Here is a 26,444-nt window from a genome sequence, read left to right as displayed (position 1 = left end):
CGCCTTCGCTGTTCTTTCCCTTCTTCATTTTCTCTCTCCTACTCTGCCCCTCCCATCCCCCTCCACCACCCTCCCACCCCAGCCCACGCCCACCTCTCCATTAGCAGATTAGATTTAGTCCCATAATGCCGCTGGGCACCATGGTTTTACCCGCTCTCATTACTCCTAAATCATCTTTTCCTTCGCTCTCCTTCTGTTTCTCCCTCTCTCTTCTTCTCTCCCTCTCTCATATCCGAACTATAATATGCAAACACACAATTCTACACACATGCTCACATACACACCATATGCCGAGGCCTGCACTGTGCACCGTAACACCACTGAATTAGCAGCAGGGCCAGTGATTTGTGATGCAGTGTGATTAGGTGGGAGGAGAGAATTTGGTTGAATTTCTGTCGTGTCGGCATCCGTCCTTTATTCCACTCCATATATTCCCCTGGGGCATGAATGATTTTCATATCACAGCATTTGAGGCGGACTACTTTTGCTCTGATGCTGTTATACGAGGTGTTTTAGAGCAGAATTTTCTGGAATGAAGGAATGGTGTAATGCTGTTTTTGAAGGACAGGTCATTTCTTTTTTTGACATGTACAGTAACTGACTGGAGAGAAAGAGACAGATGGGAAAACGCTGGAAAGACAGACAGGCGGAGATGGAGAAAAAACAAAAAAGACTCAGATACTTATTAATGCAGGCGTACGAGCGAGCGGACATTAGTTCTGAGTGCTCATCATTCCAGTTGTGTCAGCGTCTTATCGTTTATTATGACACTGGGTGAGTTAGCTGTACTTTAACCCTCTGTGTCAAAACTGCTGATCACCACATCCGTTTTAATAATGTCACGACAGCCTCAAGCACATTTACAACATTCATCTACATGCTGTGCTGAACATATTATGATATTAAATACCATCACATAACAAAATAACACACATCATGCTGCAGTGCCTATTAGCATTCTAAGACACATTGTCCCAGAATAAATAAAAACACTATTTGCAGCAAATATTTATGAGGAAAGAAAATAAAACAAACTTTTCTTTTATTTTTGAGTTAGATCAAATAATTTCTAGGTGATATCAATCTTTGGCAAATATAAAAAATCAGAATCCTTTAACGTTTCCTTACACTTTCTTATCTTTTCCTAGCTGGGAGCTGTATTTACTGAATTGCCAACTGGGCTCATAAGCAAGAATTGCTGTTACATGTTACAATTTCCCAATAGTGACCAGATGTTAAACCCACTTAGCGTTTTTTCTCTTCTGTTTTTTAACCTTGATTTTACCAGGGAAATGAACTAAAATCCATTTCCTGCACCTGTCCAGTTTTCCTCAAACCGCAGAGAAAACCTGCTGCAGAGGAACAATAGTGCAGAATCTGGATCCACTCAATCTAATCTCTCAGCCTTAATGGGCACTGCTGCTTTTCAGACACACCCTGCAACACACACATGTTCATACACACACACACACATGAAGGAAATCATGTACACACAAACAAGTGGAGATAGTTGCAGCAGGCATCATAACATTTATTCTACCCATACACAAACGATGTTCCTACAGGTAGACCTTGACAATTTCAACAAGGATATGGATATAACCAAAGGCACACAGACATTTATAAACACACACAAACACACTCTCTTCCAGTTAGCCCTGACATTAGCCACTCACTGTTTCTAACTGGATCATGGGGCTTACTAAAAAGATTAGGGCCTAGAGACAGCATAGCAACCATGAACACACACACACACACACACACGCACACACACACACACACTCACAGACTCACAGACATACACAAAAGCGTTGTCTTTCTCCCTGGTTAGATCTTTTATTCTTCCTCTTTCTCCATCTCCTCAACTTCTCACTTTTTGTACCCCCCCTTCCCTCTCTCTCTCTCTCAACCAGCAGACAGGCCCTCAGGCCAGTAGCCATTGTGAAAGACAGTCTGTCAGAGGCATTAGCCTACCGCTACATGGGAAGGGAGGATGACAGTCTGCTCTGTTAGCTATCACAATCACTTTATTTCACCAAGTACACACAGACAGATTCAGCCATTGTAAAAATCTTTTTTTTTCTTTCTGTGCATCTGCTTCACTACTGTGTTACAGCAGCACCATAGAGGCATTTAGAAATTAAAGCGCATTACAGACATAAGAGGGTAATATGAGGAGCTCGGCAGTAAGTAATTCAAAAAGCAACAGTTTTAATTTCTTGCATTGAAATTATATTATTAAAACTACACATGACCAGAGTGAAGTACTCTGAAGTACAGAGTTTATTCAGGACTTTTGTATGACTGAATCGCTTGATTCATAAAGACTGGTGTAAATTGATGACGCAGTTTTATCTGATATAAGATATAAGATATTTGCTATTTGTTGAAAACCTTTGCACAATAAAAAATAAAAAAAGTTGTTTTTATTTAAATTCTCTTTAAAGTTGCCACAATGTGTGTTTTATTTTTTTTTATTTTGACCATTATATAGTTAATTGTGCGGCCAAAAGAACAGTTATTACTTAAAAATAATCAGATATTTAGGAAACAGGCAATGTGCCGATGTGCTTTGAGACATTCTTAATGAGATTTAGACCAAAGTGAATCAAGAAACTTTCTTTTCACACTGCATCAACCTTTACAAGGGAACACATTATGTCATCGTCGCCACACAGGAACATGCACCTGCTGTGCATAGGTTCACATTTGCTCGCATCTCACCCTCAGTTGTATCCTTCTCTTAGCATCATGAAAGGCCACGCAGCTATTTGCCAAACACAGAGACAACAAAGGCTAGCTGTTTCTTTTCTCTCGCTTCCTCTCTTTCATACTCACACACACACACACACAGTCTCATTTTATCTATCTCATGCACATCCTCTCTCAGCTTGTCGGTTTCTTTCAATAGTATACACTCAGACAAAGAATCACTACATGCACAAGCGCTCTCTCTCTTACCTCGGCACCGAGGAGACACCTGTGCTGTTCTGTTTCTGTGCTAAAAGTTAATTGGCCCACCGGCAAAATGGCCTGCAGTAACCTTGACAACGCTGACCTGCTGAGAGACCGATCAAACCTCTGTGAGATTCCTTACATATACACACACAACATATACACACAGCATGTTCATAGACAGTTTCAGAGACATAGTACAAGACTCTCGGCAGCGTATGCACACACACACACACACACACACACTTTTCAAGCAGTCCTCTTCTTCTGTCCAATCTGCTAATTTGCAGTGTATTATTTATGGGTGCTGAGGTGCACCCCAGATGCTCATAAAGTCAAAACGCCACAGTCAGCTTCTTTATCCACCTCCTCTTCCCTGTTTGCTTCCATACCTCCATCAGCCTTTCATTCTTCTCTTCTTACTGAGATCCACCTTTCTCTTTATTCTCCCCTATTCAACTTCCCTCACTGTCCTTCCCTCCCACCTTAACTCCTTCGTCCTTACATCTGTTCCTTTCTTGTTTTTTACCACCAAATTCCTTCTCTTTCTCTCACCTGTCAACCATTTTCACTCCATCACCTGCCAGGCTCACACCCCCTCCTCATTACTTCACCTTGCCTCCTGTCGACCCTCGTCTTTCTTTTTCCCTCTCCTTGTGCCACTTCTTCTTCTTTTTAGTCTCACTAATAACCTCTTTTTCAAAACATGTCCAACTCTTTTCCAGTCATACTGGAAAGAGTTGCTATTGGCTTTATCTTCATTCTAAAGGAAGCTCATTCATTAATGTGTTTCACCATTTACTATGAAGGTTTGGTCACATAGCCCCTTACTTTTTGTACACGTTTTACTGCATTGTAATTTTATTTGAAATGGAAAAAAAAATTGTGTCAATCTACACACAATGACCTATACTGACACAGTGAAAATACAACCTTTTTTGCAAATATATTAACAATCAAAACCAAAACTAAAGTATTCATATTATGTTGAAGCCCCTTTAGCAGCAGTTATAACCTTGAATCTTCTTGCTAAATCTCTACAAGCTTCTCACATCTGGATTTTATAGGGCACTTGTGGCTCAGGTGAAGCAGGTCATCCGCTGTTTATTATTTTTGGTCCATGTCGACATGTCCTTGGTCAAGACACTGAGCCCCAGTTTGCCAAAGGTCCTGCAGAAATGGTAGCTACACCTTTTGACAAGTCTTCACTGAAGTAGTACTAAAAAGTAGATATGCAATTTTTGGACAGTTCATCTTCATTTGATGGAAGTGTTTGGTAACTTCCATCTTCAGGTCTACAGATCTTCTATAAGGACAGACTGATGCTTCCCCCACCATGCTTCGCTGTAGGGATGGTATCAACTAGGTGATGAGCAGTGTGATAGCCCTGATTGATGGAGTGCTGCTGAGATGGTCGATCTTCTGAAAGGTTTCTCTCAACTCTGTGAAGGAAGCTGTTAGAGTGACCAGTTTTTGGTGCCCTCCCTGACCAAGACCCCTTAATGTCTGGCTACTCTGTTTTTGGCCAGATGTCTAACCCCAACAAGAGTCCTGGTGGCCTCAGACTTGTTCCACTTATTATTTAGGCTGCTGTGCTCATGGGAACACTGGTTTTATAACCATTGGAGTTCATGTCTTTGATTCTGTCCTGACATACAGTGTGAATCGTGGGACCACATACCCACCTTCTGTATTATTTTATTATAATTTAATTAGTTGTTATATCTTGCAGATAAGCTATGATTGGCATATCAAACTATCACATACTGTTCAGACAGCTCTCTGTGGACTAAGGGGTTCTGAAGTAGCTGCATGTTGGTTAAACAATTTCCTAAAGAATCCATTTAGTGACGGAGCTTTGATAATTCCCAAAATATACTGTAGGAATGGCCAGACTAAATCCTCCGTCGCCTGTAATGCTTCAGGTTCATTGAAGCATTTACATTATTGAAATTCATGATGCAGATGTATTGTGTTGGGTCAGTTGAGTGTCAGTAATGCATATATAAGCTCAGGCAAATCTCCGTACATCTCCTCTGAGGCTTCATGAGAAAATGTTGACACCAAAGATGAAATGTAATTTGTTGGAATAATAAATCATGATTGCTAAGCACACCTGTCCATGTGACCCAGAGATCACTCTAATGAAGACAAGCCCATTTTTAGAAGCTTTAACAGCTCCATTGTACGTAACGACCATGTATTGAATGTATAACTAGTTTAACAAATTGGTAATTGTGTTATTCTACATTTGCAGTGTACATATGTAGGCCCAATTATATATACACATTTATATCAACAACTTAAGTCGTGTACCTGTTGTTAAAATATGAAGAAAACACTCCCCTGGTCTGTAGCTGACACTGCATTCTGTTGCAGAGTAGATAAGATTTCCCTGCTCCTCTGATAAAAAGCTCTTTTTGTGATTTTTAACTTTAATTGAGGGATTATGAAGTCCTGTGTGGGATGAGAGCATTCCTCAGCTTCTTTGCCTTTCAGCATACACTGGATAAGCCAAGAAAAACAGCACTCGAAAATAGGGATTTAATCTCTCACATAATAGCTGCTGTCATGTTGATAAGAAATATAGGAATCATGTTATCTTTTTATTCATAATAATGTGTTTTGGAAGCTTGTTTCTATTTTAGGTAAAGACTTCTTTGATTTTTAACATCAAACATTTATCTCATTGCTGGCTGGCAGATTACCTGTCCATGCACTTAGGTTTTCATTTATAAAACTTAGTGGAGATGATAGTGATCACGCTGTTGTTTGGTTTTGCTAAGATTGGACATCACAGTTTGGCACCGTTCTCTGTCTTAGACGTAAATCTACTAGAAGAAAAAGTTAAAATCTCTTTCATCTGTCTCCAATTCATCAATCGTACCATTCCTCCATCTATTGTACTAGAGTCTGTTTCTATCTTTTCTCGCCTGCCTGTTAATCCACCGTCCTCTCCCTCCATCTGTCTAGCCTCTCTGTGTCCATTCTAATGTTGCCTCTTGATCCTTCGCTGCTGAAGTTTTATTAGCTTCATAAATGTCCCTAAGAGCCTGCAATATCGCTTAGCTAAAGCACTAGAAGAGAAGGAAGGACTAACAAGAAAAAAAAAAAGGGAAAGAGAGGCAGAGTAGTAACGTCACCTAGTCTCGCGAATGACAATTCAAATAAGAGAATGTATTAAAACAAAATGGCGTCAGGGACATTAAAGTGAATTAGCCAATAACAAATGACCATGTGTGCACCCCGCTGCCTTAACCTCTCCAGCAATTTTTTTTTCTGGATAGTAACTCATCTAAATTTGTTGAACGTCTTTTGGGCACGGAGCCAGAAAAGCTTTTATATCCATAAAGGCCTATGGATCACACAGAATTGCATTAAGCTGTCCAATTTAATTACAGTATCGACAAAACATAATAGATACTTACAGCCTTACGGAGAGCGATGCTTAGAGGAGGGGAAGAGCAGGGGAGAGAGGGGCGAGGGGCGGGGGGGGGGGGGAGACGAAAAGTGCAAACAATGTCCATTTATAATGCTGATGCAGTGGATGTATCAAAGGAGGCGTTTGAGGAATGTGCACGTTTGCGTGAGTTTATGTAGGTGTGTGTGTGTGTGTGTGTGGCTGTAACGAAGGATTTGCAAGGGCCCATGAGAGCAATTGAGAATGCTTAGTTTGATTTAGATGCTACAGCTCCCTGGTGACTGTTCCACAAGCAAACACACACACACAGACAAACACCCACGCAAATCTTACACGGTGTCACTCGTAGACACACACCTGTCCACGTGCACACTCACATACACCCACTTACTTAGATCAGTGTAATGGAGCGAGTTAGGAGAGTGGTTGTCCTGTCCTGTCCCATTGCAGCCAGCCAGGGCTGTCAGCCTCGAGTCCACCATGATCAATAGAGGGGGGCAATATTTTTATTCATAAAGCACCCACTTAATTAAATCACAGGGAGTAGAGTGGAGGGGGGAGGGTGGGTTGAATACGGGAGGAGGGAGGAGGCGAGGGTTACAAGATGAAGCAAGGGCACTCAGTCAAACGACTGATGAAGAATTGCAAAGGCTGGAAAGAGAAAGGCAAAAGGGGGGAGATGCGGAAGGAAAACTATTGTGTGCCCTCCATTACACCAGGACACAGAGGTCAAATGGCAGTATGTTATGTATCTGATGGGATGTGCTTATTTGTCTTTACAGTTTTATTTATTTATTTTCTAGTTATATTAAGAACACATAGGTTTAGACAGTAGCAAGCTTGAACAACAGATTAGCATTTAGATTTTTTTTTCTCTTGCAAAGAATTAGTTGAGAAGATCAGTCTAGCTCTCATATCAAAAATTCACCACTGTACAGTTCCACGCTGTGGTCTTATCGCCTGTCAATGCACTGCCAGCATGTCAGATGATATATCCTCTCAATTTGTTGGCACAAATCAGATTCACTTAAGTAGAGTGGTTCTGTAGCCAAAACTTAAAGATCGTGGTTTTGCACGCAGCTATATGCTCGTGGCACTGCCAAAAAACGCAGCATTTATAGTCAGTAGGTTTTCCAAGGATAAACGAAGGTTAGGAAAAAGTTCATTTTCAACTTACCCATTAGGGTAATATTGAAAGTATCACATACAAAGTCTGAGTCTGAGTTATTTCTACTCGGATGTCACATTGTAACCGCAGACCTCCCGGTCTGCTGCAGCAGTGTGATAATATCCATATTCATTAGATCGTATGAATGCATGCTGACACTCCCTGTGCGGTTACTGTCTAGAAAAATTCATGTCTGTATCAGTGGAGTATTCCAAGTTTTCTTCTAGTTATGGACGCCTATGTGACAAATGTGAAGAAAGCTCTAATACAACGTTTCACTACTTAAAGTTATAATACAGATTAAAAGAGTTATTCTGCTTTTACCGCTACATGAATACATTTAGTTATTAAAGCAGACGCTTTTATCCAAAGCAACATACAAGGTACAAGGCAAGGTAAGGGTTTCAAACCCAAGTCTCCTTCATGAAAAGCAGCAATCCTATCACTATAATGTCCAGCCGCCATTTGGTATGAAGTTAAACAATCCACCATCACAGGCATTAACACATTGATTGTGAATCAGAACCAGAAACTGTTTATTGCCAGGTACAGTGGTTCACTTGTCCCTCGCTGTGGCTGCAGCAAACCAGATTGTGATGAAGGAAGTGAGAATCAATTCGATGATGGCAGTGTAGAAGTTCACCAGCACGCTCACAGGGAGGTGGAACTTCTGCACAGTCTCTGCTGATCCTTGACAGAGGAAACAATAGTATTGAAGGCAGAGGTGAAGTCCACAAACAGAGAGAGTCCAGATGCTGCAGGATGAAGTGGAGGGCCATGTTTACAGCATTATCTAAAGATCTGTTGGCTCTGTAGGCGAACTGCAAGTAATCTAGAAGGGGGTCCTTGAGGTGGGACAAGGCGAGATGCTCAAAAGACTTCATGACCACAGTAGTCAAGTCCAGGAGTTCTTTTCTTGATCAAAATAGCCAGTAAATTCACGGTAGAGGCCAGAAAAGTTGGAAAAACGTCCACAGGGGTAGTAGCTCTGATGTTCACGAGCCACCAGAGCTGTGGCAGAAAACTGAATTAAAACATAAAAAAAGACATATTAGAGCGGACCAAAACTCAGACGAGGCTGCGCCATTTCGGGCAGTACTTACTGTAACAGTAAGGTAAATTGGCATAAAGGACATTTTAATAGTTCCTAAGGTTACAGATACCACATGATATTGACTGACTTGTACAGTACAGTAAGTACTGTAATACCTGTATGACTTTGGTCTTATCCTACAGTAGAGTGCCTTAAAAAACAGGGGGAATATGAGCTAGCCAGCAGTCGATATTTATTACTCACTTTATGGAACAATATTAAATGCAGTTACAGCCCCCAAGGGAGAGGAAAAGAGACTTGGAGAGAGAGTGTGAGATAGCGGGATGAATGGAAAAAGAAAGGGAGAAAAAGGTAGCATGATGGGGAGAGGAGAAGTGAGAAGCTTGAACTATCCATTGAAGGTCTCTCAGATTTCAAAAAAGAAATTGTGCCACCTCTGTCTTACTTCTCTATCCCCTCTTTATCCCTGCCTCTTCCTTCCTCTCCCTGAATTTCCCTCCTGTTTCTCTCTGCTCTCTTTCATCTCTCCCCTGGAGCCCAGCCAAGGGTCATCTCTCATCTTTCTTTTTTACACTACAGTCGCTCTTCTTTTAATAAAACACACACACGGTAACGCATACAAAGGCGACGCAGCGCACCGCTGCCCATCCACTCTCACTTACCTGCTCTTTCTTTCATGGAGAGACACAAATTTTACCTGACACACAGCTACACACCTTTGCCGGCCTCCTTGTCATCTCTGCCTAACTGAGACCTCCTGTGATGCCACCTGACACAAAACCATATGAAATCAAACAGGCCTGCTTTCAATCCCCTGTTTGCAGGTTAATGGTTCAGGGCTGAGCGGCCCTGCCTCATATCTGAACGAGCCTGAGGGTGGAGTCGTCTAATATCTGGTGTTCTATGTTACATAAAAATGGTGTAGGGTAAGATGCCCTTAGAGAAAAGTTCTGTTAGTGTGTGCATGTGTGTGCGTATTTTCCCATTTCTATTTGTGTGCATGAGCAATATCTGTGTGTGTTTCTCTTAAATCTCCAAAGAGGCCTGCTTAGCATTGAGTGTGCGTTTGTGTGTGTGTTGAAGGGTTAACAGTAATATCCGAAGAGGCTAAGGGTGACCTGGCGAGCGCTATTATTCTCCCCACATGAATAATGGAACTTAATATGGAGGAGGTGATAGCTTGGAGCTCACGCACACATAAACACACCCTCGCACACACCAACACAACCATCACCTCAGCCAGTGAAGCCTCTCGCTGTCGCCCTCAATCCCTCCAGACTTCTACAGCCCACAGAGAGTCACCATGCCCAGACAAAAGAGACCCCGGCTAGGGAAACTAATCAACAGTGGGGGGTCTGTGGTGAAAGGGAGGAAGGTCTGGAAGATATTTGGCCGCCATTCTGTTATACAGTACTTAGGAAATCATGATGAACATGGAGTGGATTATGGAAGGCTGCCTTTTCTTCTGTCTGTTCTCCTCGTGCACGTGGATCCTCAGCTTATTTAAAGTCTTGTGAACCTTTGTTGTTGGTCTTGTCTCCATCTAGCTCTGGAGATCCTCCAATTCCCCCAAAGACACGCCGTTGTTTTCATCATCAGTATCAGTATAATTTACAGAATTTGTCATCCTAATAGAACTGATGTATAATTCAAGCAGCCATCCGTCTCTTTAATAGGATTTTTAGGAGATGAATTGCTTGCTCCATCAAATGCTGTGGCAGTAGAGGAGGACCAAAAAGCCCAAATCCAATAATTGAAATGTTGGAGCAGATTGCTTGACACAGGTATACAAACCATCCTGCTATCCAAATGAGTCCTGTGTGTGTGTGTGTGTTCCTGTGTGTGTTTGTGTGTTTAGCCTATCAGTGAGTGTCCTTTACAAGGATCACAAGCCAATCTCCTGCTCGCTCCACTCAAAGGTCGGCAGGTATGACTCACAGAGAGATGGGAGGAACACAACTGTGTACATGAAAACATAATGTAGCTCTGGACGTGTTCAGACATTAATAATACATTATGATACAGTAATGACTTATTTTTGATATCTAGCAGTACATAGGGTTGTATCATAACTGTGTCAAATGGAAGCCAGAGGCATGCGCTGAAATATTGCAGGCCCAGAAAGCCTGTTTTCTCAATCAGCTCCTTACTATAAGCAACTGAGTCTTGAAATGGAAATGAACACAATGGTTTCTGCCAATTTTGGTAGTTTTTTATTTTCCTGTGTGCGTGCTCTGCTCAGTGGTTGAAGTTCAGGTCTCATATCTTGCCAGTGACCGCTCATGACAATTTAATTTGGGCAGTTACAGCAAATCAACTGCATACGTCAATGGGATAGGATATATTTCTGCCTTTTAACATGATAAGACTTTTGCATTTATACACTAAAAAAAGGCTGATGTGCAGCTTTAATCAATTACTACAACCTATCACGCTTCATTATAGTATAAACACATTTTAGACATGGCAACATCCGTTTTGCACAGCTCCTATAATAGTGTACTTTCATTTCTAAATTTTGAAAAGGTTCCTGTCTTGTTTACACCTCCCAAAATGTCATCCAAATAGTGAGGGCACTGGATGCAGCTTGGACATAAAAATATTTCGATAACCCTGAACATAAGTTTAACAAATGGACAACCACTAACCGCCCGTACGATGAAGACTTCGTTCAGATCCTTCTGACATATGAGTTTTATTATGGCAGTCTAATCTGTGGAGCTGGTGTCAGTCACTCAGCTGGAGTCATAAAGACCGACAGAGAGACACAGTTTCATAATGGCTTTTATTTGACTTGGATGGCTTTTCCTCTGTTATAAGAAATAACAAATAAATATCATGGTGGGTAAACAAAACAATAAAAGATTTATTAGCCGTGGAACTCCTCTGAAATATGACTTTTTAATGTTTTTTCTTTATCTTTTTCTCATTCTCCTCCTTTCCTTCTTTCGTTTTTGTGATCATTCTCCACTCCACAGTCCACCGAGGGCAGGGTGGTGTAAAATAGATGCAAATTATAGAGATAAAAAAGATAGATTTATGACTCTAGTTAGATAGAGAGAATGATAGATAATGGTGAGTGATAGAAAAAGAGCGCGAGGGACCGAGAGCAAGAGTGATAACAGCTTTGCTTTCTGTCTGTTTCCTATTTGCTCTGTCAACATCAGCTTGGGAGAAGCACGGGTGTCGGGGGTGGGAGTGGGGGTTGAGTAAGAAGACCTTCTTACTGAAAAATGTCGCCCTACCCAAAAAGTGTCAAAACCTTCAAAACAAGAAGTGTAAACATGACAAATATTTTCCGGCTGCACTGCACATTAAAATATCATAATGCCATTCCTGTCTGTCAAATGTTTGCCTGTTTTGTGCTGCTTCGTTACCGCAAACGCTGAGCAAAATTGCACATAAAAGCACATATTTTCTTTGCCTAAAGAGTATACAATGCCAGGCACATACTTTTCTCATCAAGGCTTGGGGAAAGAAAACAGGCAACGCTCATCTTTTGTCAAACAAAAGGAATGAGCCAGAAAACACAGGGCTGAAAGGGAAACATCCAAAACGATGAAACCTAGTTAGCTCGAGGAAATGAGTTTTCTGTTTTCTGAGCACGGCTCGCCAATTAACATTCACAGCACTAATAAAAGTAGATTGGCTGCAGGAATAACGCACATCCGGTTTTTCTCTTAGAAAGCATAAGCATATATAGTATGTAAGCTATTATTTATGTGTGACTGAATGCATATTTATTCCATGGTGTCTCTAAGTGAGCGCGTGTATTTGACTGTTTGTGAAAATTGACCCGTAAGAGGCAACGTTTCTTAACTGCGTGACGAGAAAATGTTATGAATCCAGTTACTACATAATTAACTTCCTCCACAGAGAGAATGAATGATTTCCATGCTGTGCGCTTGTGTTTGTGGTGGAGCATGCGTGCGTGTGTCAAGGTCAAACACACGAAGTCCATTCAGGGGTCGGCTGCTCTGTTGTGAGTGTGCATCCACTTTCTAACATGCGTGGTCGTGTGTTTGTGTGCGGCCGCTGATTGACTCTGTTAACACGTGTGCGCAGTGCGTGAGTGTGCAACTCAAGCCTGACTGGCAGGAATATGGGGTGATTAGCTTGTCTGATATTTCATATTTCCCCTTCTCTCTCTAATTGCATTTTGCTTTCTGAACCCTGTTTGCCTGCCAGGCCTTCACCCCAACAAACAACACTAACAGAGTTAAGGCCAGGCTGTTGTGTCATGTCAAAAATCATTTGGCTCATATAGGTATTCATTAGAGAAAAAGAAAAACAGACTTGGCGAGGCTGTTATGTCTGCTGCCATGTTCAGTGTGTGCGCGCTAAAGAAGAGAAGGGGAAAAGAGTCATTGCTGAGAGGAAAAAATAAAGACCGTGCATGATGGTGGTATTAAAATGTGTGTTCTCGACTTTCTCTGAATAGATATGATTGCTTCATTTTTGTGTCAGAGGAACACGGCGCTGTTGGAGGGCTTCAACAAAAAAAGAAAAAAAAAGACATCTTGCCTTTAAAACATGCAAAACGCACTTTAAAGCAGTAGATGGACTCATGCCAACTGTATTTCTGATAGCTCCTTTTGTCTTTGAAGATCTTTGGACCAAATTGTTGAACTAATCACAAATGTCATATCATCCGTTCTCTGTATGTCCCACTCTCCATCTCTTTCTACATCTTTGCCTTTGTTCTGTAAGTGGTTGAGTTTGTTCGTACGTGTGTGTGCGTGTAGAGCATAGATCAAATGTTTGCGGTTTGTTTATTATTCAACTCCACATACAGTATCTTTGACTGCTTGGGATACCTCTACTAATGTCTGCTGTTGTTCTGTCTCACGTTCTGTCTGTCTCTCTCTCTCCAGAGACCTCAGTGAGAACCAGATTCAGGCAGTTCCGAGGAAAGCTTTCAGAGGGATCACCAGCGTCAAGAACCTGTAAGATCATTTACTCTTCTTTCCTTTATCTCTGTTTCCTTCCCTTCATCGTCCTTCCTGCTTCCTCTTTATTCCTTTTTTTCTTTCCTTGTAAAAATAAAAATAAAAATGTTCGACCTAAATCTAAATACTGGCGCAGCCTTTTGACCTGCCACTCTGTTGTTCATTTGCAAATTCATCTGGTGCAGACGAATATTGTTCACGCCGATGTAACATACACGTTACGCGTTGCACAGATGCACAGAGCCTCTGGAATATTTCCTGAAATGGTGCAACCAAAATAATGTGGAGTGGTGCTTCAGTAAAGAGCCAGAATGGGTTTACACAGAATATATCAGAGAATAAGTGTAGAATACAGAGAATACACTGTATGTGTGTAGTTTTTCCATCTGTGTGCAATGACTTGATCTTTTCAGCCTTAAGAACTAAATAAAGAGCAAAGGAATACAAATGTTTTTAATGATTCAGTTTGGATAATACATCAATTTAATCATCTGTATTTATAGTGTTATACATTATACACATAATTTGAGGAAATCATGGTTGAAAACCATCGCCCTTGTTAGCATCCTGCTTTTAATCACTGCTGCCTGTCTTTTTTATTTTTCATTCTTCCACCTCCTTCTCTAATTTTCCACCTTCTCCATATTTTCACTTACCTCATCTTCTTCCTTGTCTCCCTCTCCTCTCTTTTTGTCCAGAGAGGCTTTGTCCTCTCGTCAATTGCTCAATACCCCCTGTCATTTATTCATGATGCCCTAACCACCAATAGTGTGATCAATATGTTGCCTAATCAATGCTTCTCATCTATAATGGCTGATCAATCCTGGATAGGATTGGTGGATCTACTAGACAGACTCTTGGGGGTAAACAATGTCATTATTGCAAGGAAGTTCAATATACGGATAAGAAGAAACCACGCTGAACATTATCAAAACAGAATAGTTCAGTGACCACTGTATTTATATAAGACAGTTCAGGTTTGAATAGGGCTGGAAAAAAAGAAGATTTGCTCAACAAATCTTCCCTGTGTAAATTAAAGTTTGCTGTTGTGTCTTATCAGTCATGACTGACGTGACGGAGGAAAGACAGGGAAGACCGGGTAGAATAACAGAGCAGAACATAATAACTACAAGATGCAAAAAGATATTAACCCATCCTTCTGGATCCTCTCAAAGTGTAATTTCTCTACCAAAGCTGCTGACTGACAGAAAAAAACAAGCAATATTCTGTGGTTTAATGGAATATAAAGAAAAAAGGAATATAAGGAATGAGAACTGGATCTTATTTTATATACAGTAAATAGATTAACATTGTAATCAATGACGCAAAGATGGGTCATATTTGATTTCATGCCTTTATTTTATGCTATATTTATCCCAGTGACGCTCATGTAATGTGAATGAAAGCTACACAGCAGCTGCTGCATGTTTTTTTTTTTTAAGCTGCCATGTAGAATTTCAGTAATTTCAGTTTTCAAGTCAGTCGTATGAAAAATCTCTTAGTTGCTCAGAAAAATGCAGGTTCTCTGACAACTGGACAACAAACTCCATCTGCTGATGATCATGAATTATGATCAAAAGCTCCACAGCAACTTCTGAATGCTCCTTACAGAGAGAATATTCTCTGAGCCACAAATATGTCAGTGTTTTTGCTGTTATCTGGCATCGATCCTCATCAGACCATTTCGACAGTAGCGTTACTGTGTTAACTGTGAATAGGTCATTTAAAGGTCAGTTTAGTAGTGGTAGCTGTTCTTTTATTAAAATCTTATTTATTTTGAGACGTCTAATAGCAGAGAACTGTGGTTCCAGATTTGGGTTGGTACAGTCACCCCAGCATTTTTATCCCAAGAGCAATGAACAATCACAGAGAAAATTATAAGGAGTTAAGTTTAATCTATTACCATAAAATGTGATCGTATGTGTCCCGGAATTATTAAGACCTATGTGAGTCTAGCACTTTATTTCATTGAGCAATCTGTAATTGCATCTAACTACAGATCAGTAATTCACAGTTAAGCTACAGGCAAATGTGCTCTTCTGGTTACTTTCCTCTCCGGAGTGTGATGCAAGTTCAATATGGCTGCCAAAGTCCACAGGAGATTATTACTCTTAGGTTAAATGAACCTTAAAGTGCCTGTACTCTGTGCTGTGTACTGCTATGTGTGTGTTGGTGTGTATGTAAGTGAGTAAGTGTCAGTTCCCATGGCTAAGCTCCAAACCTTTGAGTTCAGGTTGGCCTCTGATCGTCTAATCCAGTCTTCCCTCTCGCATCGGACACAATCCAAACCAAACGCTACACACCCTCTTACCTCTCTGACCTTAGACTCAGTCAGGTTTTTCACAGCAATACTAAAAAAAAAATAACTAACTGCAGAGCCTATCATATCTAACACCTGACATGTTATTGATGCATTTAACCTGTGTTTATCCAGCGACGGTTTGTTGCCTGCATCACATTCATTCAATACATTTTTAAACCTTCCCAGCAGAAGCACCGTTTGCAACTGAGCAGATCCGCTGTGGAGTAGGTGAAATTCAATATGAGTTTCCGGACTTTGCACGTTGGATATATTCCACTCTAAAACGCTGCCCCTTTTTAACACCACGCTCGCTGTTCTAACACGGCTCCTTACTTTCCTGCCAAAGCTATAAAGTTATATCAATCAAGTTTGACGGTAAAATTGTGTCTGCCCCCGTTAAAATGTTTTTCACTAAATTGCTTTGACCTACAAAGTGAATCATTTTACCTTTTTTTTTTTTCCTCTTCTAAAATTAGGAGTGACTCAGGCATATAAAGATCATTCATTTCTTCCTCCCTCTTCTTGACGTTTTACAGCACCTCCTCCTCCTTTGCCTCCTCTTTCCATGTTCTCTTTGTCTTCCTTTCTGTAGTTTCTCCTCTTGTCTGCACTGCGTTCTCTTCCTGCTTTCTGTTTTTGAATCGCATCCCTTTTCCCTTCCTCCTATCTTCTCATCTTTATCTTCTATCCTTCCTGCCAACAATTTCACTTTATCTTCATCTATTGTTCTTCATCTTGTTCTTCATCTGCTTGTCAATTAGTCTTTTCTCTTGGCTCTTTTCTGTCTGTCAATCCCTTTGTCTTTTTTCTTCCTAGATTTCTCTTTCTTTTGTATTCTGCATCCATTCTTCTCTCCATTCCACCTATTATTATACACACTGTGCCTACTCAACATCTTCTCTCTGTTCCTCCCTTGTTTCCCATCATCCCTCCATTTTCAGCTCCCTCTTTTCCCTCTTTTATTTCTGTTTTAACCCTCCTCCATCCCTCCATCCTTTCCTCTGTTAGACAAGGTGACTCCTGCAGTAAAAGGCTCCGGCTCTCCATTATACCACAGAGTAAAAAAAAGCCTTCATGACATTCTGTCCCTGGTGGACACAGCATTGATTTTCTCATATGTCTCCCTCTCACTTTGTCTCTCTCTCACTTTCTCCTGTCTCTCTCTCCGCCTATGGCCTCCCTCAGTTGATGTGTCTCTACCTTTCTGTCTCACTCACGATTTCTCAGAGGTATACTGTAGGGTCTCCATCTTTCTCTCTTAGTTGTTCCCTTTTCATGCTGCCTAGTGGCATTGTATGTCATTTATTGCACTGCTCTCATACACACACACATGCACGCAGATCCTTTCGACCCTGCTATCAGATTGACTGCTTTGCTGAAACTGCCAAGCACCTCGCAAATGCGATTACTGTAGTCCCACACTAACCTAAGGAGACAGGTATATGCCATACATCTATGTGTAGGTGTTTGTGGGTGTATGTATACATTGCTCCTATACGTTTTGCTGACTGCTGGTCCTGTCATTTCCCTAAACCCAACCTGTCAGTCAAACTACACATCATAGAGGTAAAGTTAGAGTGAATAGAAAGCACCATGCTAAAATTCCTGAGTGCTTTCTCCTTTATGGCTTTATGACTTTATTTGTGTTGTATTCTGGATGCTTAAATGCTATCCCATCTAACTTAATCATATTTTCCATAATCGAATCTTGTTGTGTCCCGTCTTGTCTTGTCTTGTCTTGTCTTGTCAGGAAAGTCATCATGTTAACCACTCCTGTAAATGTCCAACAGCATGCTGGGCTGCGTGGTTGTTCTGCTCATGAACTTATCACAAAGTCAAAATGCAGTGGAAAAAAATCCCATATTAAAAATAAGAGGCTCTGTAGAATTGCAATTTTTTTTCCAAATAACCAGTTTCAAGTATGAGGCAAGTTCTCTTTGCAAGCAGCAATGAGAAAAGCTGATTGACCCTTTGCACCACCACCTCCACAACAAGCCAAAAAGAATAAATTTCACTTGGTGGAGTGGGCAGAGCACTAAAGTTAAACAATTTCTTAGTATTTAAATCATCATCTTCACTGATTTTCACAAATTTAATAATGGAAGTTTGGCTGTATTTTAACATACCTGCACTTAGCTTCAGTTATATTGCTTTTCTATTGCTGCTGTCACACTGTAACTAACAACTAGCAGCACTCCAGCTAATAACTATACATGAATTATGAAAAGCAGGAACAGGCCTGAATTATATTGTGAGGCAGTCTTGCCTGGGCCATCCCTTAAATTGCTTTAACAATTCCAAGAACACGTTCTTGATAGTGATATAATGAATAATCAGGTTGTGCTATTTTTGCAAGTTGGTGAGTTTAGCACATAGATAAAAAAAACTGAACTCACAATAAAAAGTGTCATAACTAATTCAATTTAATACCAGATTTATTCATCCCTCAGGGAGTAATGTGATGCAAGCTGGTTTGCAATCAACATAAAACCACAACAAACGATTAATTCACACATTTAAGGCGAAAGTGCTGAATAAATTCATACAGAGATTGGAAAAAATGAATAAAAAGCCAAGATTAAGATGAAGGAATCAACCTTTTTAAGAATTTGCACACAGGTGGAAGCGAAATTGACATATTTATAATTAGATTCCAAATCTTTTTTGTATGTTAGAGTGGCCTGATGCTGGAAATCTCACCCAACAAACCAAAATCTAGTCACAGCGAACAACAGTAATAGTAAAAGTGCATTCAGTAAGTATTTACATCTTACATGCAGCTTAAGCATATTGAATATATTATAAATGTCAGACTGCTATTTAAACATTTTGTCTTGAGGCCTACAGTAGAAAAAGGTTTTTCAGCTGCTGTGGGTGTGCTCACATGGAAGCAGAGACAAATGTGTTCAACCATAGATACTGTATGTGTACAGCTGTAGTCAAGCTTAAATCACAACATATGTGAGTCACCAACGCTGGGAGATATTAGCTGTAGTTGGGTTACAGAGGAGCATGAACGCATCAGATAAGATACAGCTGTTTCATATGCCCTCACATTACACCTCAGTGCCCACACAGACATGCTTTTTATCTTCCGTAGCCATCACGTTCTCATATTGTACCTTGTTTTCCATCTGCCTGCCTTCTCGCTCTCTTGAACACTTTTTTATTGTGATAAAATTTAATTCATTTTTCCCAGTGGATCCACCCATGCTCTACATCCACACACTTGTCGTACCTTGAAGAGTTTAGGTAAAGCGTGTGCAGAGAATGTGATGTGTAATGTCCATCCATACAGTGTGAGAACAAAATAAGAACCAACCCCTTGGCTTTACTTCTTTACCTTTCTCCTTCCTGTCATTCTCTCCTTTCTCTTCCCCCTCGTAAAACGCCTCCACGCTTCACGCTTCCCTACCCACAATGCAGTGCAGGATGGCCGTTTGTTTGAATTATGACTACAGTGCCTTAGAGAGGGGTGAGAACATTGTGTCGTCTGTGTGCGCGCGCGCGCACACACACACACACACACACACTTCTGACCTGAGCTGCTGTGTGTCTCTGTCATTGCAGCTGTTTGCCTCCAGTTGTTTTTATGTTTACCCCAATTCTAGCAATGGACAGCTAAAGCCAGACATATATCTTTCAAGTGTGTGTGTGTTTGTGTGTCTCCAAAATGGGAAGAAGAACATTTTTAATGCAGTGCAGCAAGGGTTTGGTGCCATGCACCTGCAGTATATGTAAGAAAAGTTGTACATATGCTAGCTATAGCTAGCTTCCTGATAACGTTTACTCAGATTCCCATCTTTCTTTGCATGACACCAACCCCCTATGCAACTGCCTGAAAATGGCAGGATGTGGCTAATTCATTAAAGGTCACGACCAGCTGAGACAGGACAGGACGGAAGAAAATGTCAATGGCTTTGTCTGAATTGTAACACATTTAGCCCCTAACAGTTGTATTTTTCATCACTGTGATATGATTAGAGTTTCAGTTTTGATGTAACATTTACTAAAACTAACATTTATGAAGACACATTCTTCATGGTATGGTGGTTTGTTCAAGCTGGAGCCACTTCTAAGACCAACAAATTGGATTTTAGGACTTTTGTAGGCCTGCTCTTAGTTTAATGTCAACATTAGACACGTTATATTTAATGTCTTCACTGTTTTTCTTCCTTTGTGGCAGAATTATAGAAATAAAACAAGCAAATATGTTTACATTCAGTTTGTCGAATCAGACTAATATGGAAATCCACTTGGCGTCCTTGCTTCATGTACCAGTCTTAGTCTGGAACATAGTCAAACAGAGATGGACTTAATTAAGTGAAAAACATGACATGACTTCCTTTACCCTTGAACATCACTAAAAGCAGACTCATCATTTGCAAGTCAAAGCTGGCCCTGTATTGTATAAATGCTCATTCACCATATTGAGGATACATGACGTTCTGATGTCCATCCACCCTGCATCAGTTTGACGTCAGCAAAACTGCAGGTTTGATCTTCTATCAGTGGAACAGCCAAATTGCACTCATATCTACATTTATACAAATATGTTTTTTGTAGGGATTCTTAGCTGGAAAGAAATCTAGAAGAGACGGAGGGAAAGGTGTACAAGTAAACAGACGTATTGAGGTTGTAAAGTTTAAGAAGAAGAAGACGCTCTCCTTGAGTCATCTGAACATTCCCACTACATCCATCCTTAGTTCATATCCCTCAACTCTGCTGTAACTGCTTTCTTTGGTCTTCCTTGTTTTTCATTCTATCCCTGGTCTTTACTTTTTGACTTTCTAATCTCCATTTGAACCATTATTAATTTGTCCACCTTCTCATTTTACCCATAATGTCTTGTCTCCTGTCTGGCTTCTTCCTTTAGCCCTTCCTTCCATTTCTTTCACCATTCACACTCCTGTACCTTTTGTGGGATTACTTTCACCGCTTCTGCTGACTCCTTTCTTACACCATTTTTCATTTGCTCATTCTCATACCATCCTTTTGTTCCTTTTTAACCAGCCCATTCACCCATGGGCCTTTTTTTTACCTTGCAAAAAACGTGTGTGCATATACTGTGTTGCTAAAAAGCAAAACTTGATAATTGATTCATATGAACTAAATTCAAATGGAAAAATTTAAATATAATTTATTTTTGGTACTTCTGTTTATATATATATATGTATATACATATACATGTACATATACATATATGTATATTTTTTCTTTTGAATTAAGTTTATATGAATCAATTATGAAGTTTTGCTATTTAGCAACTCAGGCAACAATTTTGCAAATGAAAATGTGTTCCACAGACCAATATGATTCATAAATGTAACGCATTATAATGGAGCTATTCATTAATCAGCAATTTAATTCATCCTCATTTACTGTAGAAACAACAGTGTAAGCACAAAGAAACGATGAAGCTAATTTAATACAGATTTGTGTTACTCTAAAGAGAAAAAGGGGTTTTAAAGATATTAGGTAGTATTTGTGTTAATTAGCCTCACACTAGCCATATTTGATCAAAAATTAATTCCTAAAAGAGCAACAATTCAACATGTATCATATAATAATGATTTCATAATCAATTACAGCGAACACCGTTTCCAGCATTTTCAGATTTGATTAAGCATTTTTTGTCGCATTGAATGGACGCTCAGAGGGGTATACTGGATCCTCCTTCCCTTCCTCTGTCCTTTCATTAATTACTCAGTCAGTAGTTGTTGGATTGATGGATTCATGGAGTGGCAGAGCTGCTGTGTGCACGTTTATGTGTGTGTGTGCTTCCCTCTACTCCAGATGGTAGCAGAGGGAAGCATTGAATCAGTCTGCCAATAGGCCCTGTGATAGACATGATTAAACACACTAACTAATTATATGGAAATAAATTAAATTTTGGACTCCAATTATATTCCTCTGTAACAAACATTCATGGTCTGAGCAGAGGAAAGCACACAGAAGGACTGTGGGTGCAACATGGTGGTACAAATGTAGAGAACACACACACAAAGTACACCCTCACCCCAGATAGATACCAACCATGTCACTGGTAATCAGGGTGCTTGGTGAACAAAGCTGTCAGAGGAATCCAATCATATCACAGACGATGGAGTCGTTTACTCTGGATGAGGATGGAAGATGAAGTGCGTGGTCGCCAATATGAATTCACCGGTTATTCTTAATTCTGGTAAAATTACAGAGGAGGTTTCTGGAAAATGGTGACACCAACACAGTTCTGTCAACTTACATGCCGTTGAAGAGTTGAAGACACGTGACCACTTGTGTTTTCAGTTCTTCAGTAGCAGTGGGCAGTGGGAATCCCCCGTCCTCACATCAGCAGTTATTCAGGTAACATGGTTGGCACGAGACTAAAGATGCGGAGGTCTGTTATTTTCAATACAACACATGTTCTCCCTTAAGAACAAAACCTTTGTGCACCATCCTTTACAGTACTTTATCTCTTGATACACAAAGGATCCTCAACTTCTTTTAGTAATACTGACAGTGGATGTTGTAAGGTGTGAAATTGTCCAATACACATGCAGTTACCAGGATACTCGTACTGATACCTTTGGTAGACGTCTGTTCTGTTCTCTCACGGCTTTAACCTTGCATTTCATTTTCTGTGTTGTAAAACGAGCTGCATTGAAAAAAGAAAGGCTTTAATATCTAGAGTAAACTTTGACAGTGCCATGTGTCTCCATATGGCTGAGCAGGATGTGCACCAGTTTTCTGTCCCAAAAACAACATGCCTTTTAATTACATGAAACACAAACATGGCACAGACATATGTTAGTATGATCCCCAGACTAACTATATTTTACAGTCCAGCCATTTAGCAGATGCTCTCATTCACAGTTCCTGTGGAACAAGTTTGGAACAACAAAGAAAAAACTAATCCTAGATTCAAAACTGTGTAAACCCGGTCTGTACAATATATTCTTACATACTGTTATACAGCAGACCACTGATGATCTTAACAGTCCTTACAAACCATGCCTAAATGATCAAGTGCACCAGGGCAAGGCAGTAAACAACCTATCTATAAATCACCTCAAAAATATATTGCATTACATCAAAGCAAATCAAAACATCTCTTCAGTCTGTTTAAGCCTTTGGAGGACCGAAAACAATTATGTTGCAAGCCAAACCTGGCCTGTGGGCAGAGGGTTGTTTGATATTTACTGTCTTGAGTCCAACCTGAATTCATGCCAACCATTAACCACCAGCACCTGGTCAATATCAGGTAGAAACACATGAAAAATGTGCTTTGCTTTTCTGTGAAAACTGCTTTCCATGAACCACCCCATGCATTCAGTGTGCAATGGTTGGTTGCTTTTGTCATGTTTTGTGTGTTAAGTTTCATGTTTTCTTTCACAAAAACATTTAAAAACAAAGTAAAGAATATGTTGCTCCTGAAGCCCTAATGTCATTGCTGTTGCCCCACAGAGAAGACCTGCTTCTGCTTTGGGAACTACCTTCTTTGGGGTTAAACGCTCACATGACTGATATAACAGGTGCCGCAGTGTGTCTAGCAAACACCACGTAGTCAAATAGGGCTATGTGGAGAAGAAGAAAGGGGGATTATAAACATTGATAAAAGAAAATGGGAAGAAGAAATGGATTAGCAATGGATAGATGGGGTGTGTGAAGGGAAGAGGTGAAGGGGAATCAGGCGGAGGAGATGAGAGGGCACTGGAGGGAGGAGAAAAATGGATTATGAATGGAGAGAGGGAAAAAACATGAAAAATGCAGAAGATAGATGCTTGAAAACGAGGGAGAAAAAAGAAACGGAGAGTATAGAAATCAAAGAAAAACAGGATTAGAGATGGAGGGATCTGTTGGAGGAAAGATGAGATGGAAAAAGGGACAAGAAGAAGAAGGTTAAGGTGGAGTGATGTGCTTTTATCTTCTAGTGTCTGGAGAGCAGATGGTAACTAACCATTCTCTCCATGAGTGTCCATAAGGATGGACTTGTAAAATGTGCACGTTCAACTTTCTATGGATGTCCACCTGAGTGTGTGTAAAAGGCTTGATGCATTTTGTTCTTCCTTGTTGAGTTAAAGAAGCAACAAGAAAAAAAAAACACAAACAAAACTAACAGAACTTATTTCTACATATCTTCCTTTTGTATCTCTCTATCTGCAACCCATCCATTCGCTCCTCTGTAGAAGATGAAAAGAGGGGGAGGAGAGAAAGAGGGATGAATGGTTAAGAAGGAGGGAGTGGAGGTTTTGGGGTTGTTGGGTTCATGGATGGAGGGATGGATGGTGATGGGAAGGGGGGTTGAATACCTAGAGCTGAGCAAATTAAAGTAAAAGCATAGGATTGATGACGGAGGGGGGTACAGGGTCCATCTGGGAGTCCAGTGAACAAGGCAACAGGCGAGCCAGGGAGGAGGGGGAGGTGAAGAGAGGGAGAGAGAAGAGTTGGGAGGTAGAGAAAGAGAGGGGAAGCAAGGAGAACGGGAAAGAGAGGCAGAGTCGTGACTGTAGGTTGATTTACGGAGGCTTTCCTTTTAATGAAATTGTTTCACTGACAGAGCCGGTAAAAGGCCCTTAATGGATTGGCTGGCCTAATGTAATGAAATTACTCCCTCTTTCACTACAGAGAGAGGAAAAAAGAATAAAAGAGGACATGAGGAAGAGGAGGAGGAGGATGGGAGAGGAGGGGTGGGAGAGGAGAAAATGCAATTAATATTTACAGAACAGACAAGCAGGGTGGGCTTTAGTAGCTACGGCTCGCTCGCTCTCTTCTTCACTGCGTCTACCTCTCTCGTCCCTCTCTTTCCTGGTGGCCAGTGTGCGCTGGGCGTGTGGCAGGGGAGGGAGGTGATAGGCTGACGCCAGACAGGCCACTTCAGCGCACCGGTCTCTTCTCTTGCGCTCTCCTTTTCCTCTCCTCCTCTCCTCGGGGTTGGCCATATCAACGCTGAGGTGAGAGACTTAACCTTAGCTCGCATGCTGCCGTCTGGACTGGGTATCCCTAGAGTGTGTGTTTATGTGTGTGTGTGCACATGTGAGGGTGTGTGAGAGAGTTTACGCCAGTGTCTCCCACCTGCTACCTGAATCCCACCACTGGGGTATCACCTCACACACACCCCGACAGGCACACATACTCATTCACACAACTCGCTTTTTGTTAGTCCCTCCCCCAGCTGAGCAGACCTTGCAGACTTGCGCCTGACTCTCTCCCATCTCTCTCTCTCTCATCTGTGTGTGTGTGTGTGTGTACATTTGTCTGCGTGTGTGTGCATGATGCAGGCAACTGGACAGCAACCATATCAGCTGCATCGAAGATGGAGCTTTCCGAGCGCTGCGCGATCTGGAGATTCTGTAAGTAGAGAAAAACCCCGGTACTCTCACTGTGGCTGCTCCATCTCTCTCCTCCTCATCTCATCAATCCCCTGTTCTCCTCTCTCCCCCTTTTCATGGGTTGTCTGTGAAGCAGGGGACCGTCCTGCGCTTTCTTTCTTTCTTTCTTTCGCTATCAGCTTTGTTTTAGGTTTTATTGTGTTCCCACATCTTCTTTTTTCCATTCATGTAAAGACTCTCATCTTTCCCTCGCCTCCTCTCTCCTCATTCTTTCCCCTTCATTTACTTTTCTATCTCATTTTTCTTATCAGTCTATGTGCACATGTTTGTGGTGCAGCTTGAGCATGAAAAAAAACTTTAACTCAAAGATGCTTCTATTGAAAAATGTTGATTTGACTGTAATGAGTGTGTGTGTGTCTGTGTGTGTGTGTGTGTGTGTGTGCGCTGAGGTCCAGGACAAAATGTGTATTGCTTGCAAGGATTTAATGTGGCGTACCTGTTCATTCACCGGCAAATGTGTCCTTGACTTACAATGCACTGAGAGACGCACACAGAGTGAGGAAAAAGTGAATCTGCCACCTGCTGTGGTTTGCGTTTTCCCTGCATCGTGTGTGTTAGTGCATATGAGAGCACATGGATGTTCTTTCGTGTTCGCTTCCAACTGTGTGTGTGTGAGGGGGTGTGTGCAAGTTTTTGTGTGTTTGAACTGTCCACATTTTTAGAGCTGCTCATTTGTCACTATGCTCAGAGGTGTAACTGGTGACTGCTAAGTTGTGTGTGGAAAAGATGTCTACTTTCCCCCTACGTTTGTGTGTGTGTGCATCATTTTGAATCAATAGGTGTGTGTATGTGTGTCTATAGCATGCATTTGTTCTGACAGAAGCAGAGTCTGTGTGTCGTTGTGTCTTGTGCATCTTCTTCTCGACTATGCAACAGCTGAGCTTTACTTGAATATATTTTCTAACTTTTCTGTTGAAATACAGTGTTTGAAGGTTATGGTTCCAGGACTGGGAGGATATTAGAAAACAAAAATGCATTATTTGGTTGGCACAAGCATCGGTTCATTTGTCTGCGGGGTTGTTGGCAATGCGTTCATATTCTGCATTTTAGTGTTGGCAGGTGAAAAGGTCAGTAGTATTGTTGCTGAATATGTTTATTAGAGACTAAAACTGTATAGCAAACAATGCAGAGATAGAAAGAAAGAAGAGAAGAGAAGCATAAGGGTGAAGGAAGACAGAGCACACTATACGAGATAAGAAGAGATGGCAGCTGAGGAGAGGTAAG

The 26,444-nt window shown here is 41.0% G+C and overlaps 1 protein-coding gene across 1 annotated transcript in view; it reads left to right on the top strand.

Moving 5' to 3' along the window:
* The window catches only part of slit3 (slit homolog 3 (Drosophila)), a 201,154-nt gene that overhangs the window by 95,461 nt on the left and 79,249 nt on the right, over positions 1-26,444 (top strand). Inside the window, exons 5-6 of the mRNA XM_026358058.1 lie at positions 13,473-13,544; positions 25,110-25,181. Of these exons, the coding sequence (XP_026213843.1) occupies positions 13,473-13,544; positions 25,110-25,181 (144 nt within the window). The remainder of the gene's footprint in view (positions 1-13,472; positions 13,545-25,109; positions 25,182-26,444) is intronic.

Source organism: Anabas testudineus, chromosome 10 (assembly GCF_900324465.2).
Source record: "Anabas testudineus chromosome 10, fAnaTes1.2, whole genome shotgun sequence".
Taxonomy (NCBI): Eukaryota; Metazoa; Chordata; class Actinopteri; order Anabantiformes; family Anabantidae; genus Anabas; species Anabas testudineus.
Note: the sequence above shows the minus strand (reverse complement) of the source record. Positions and strands in the feature narration are given on the sequence as shown.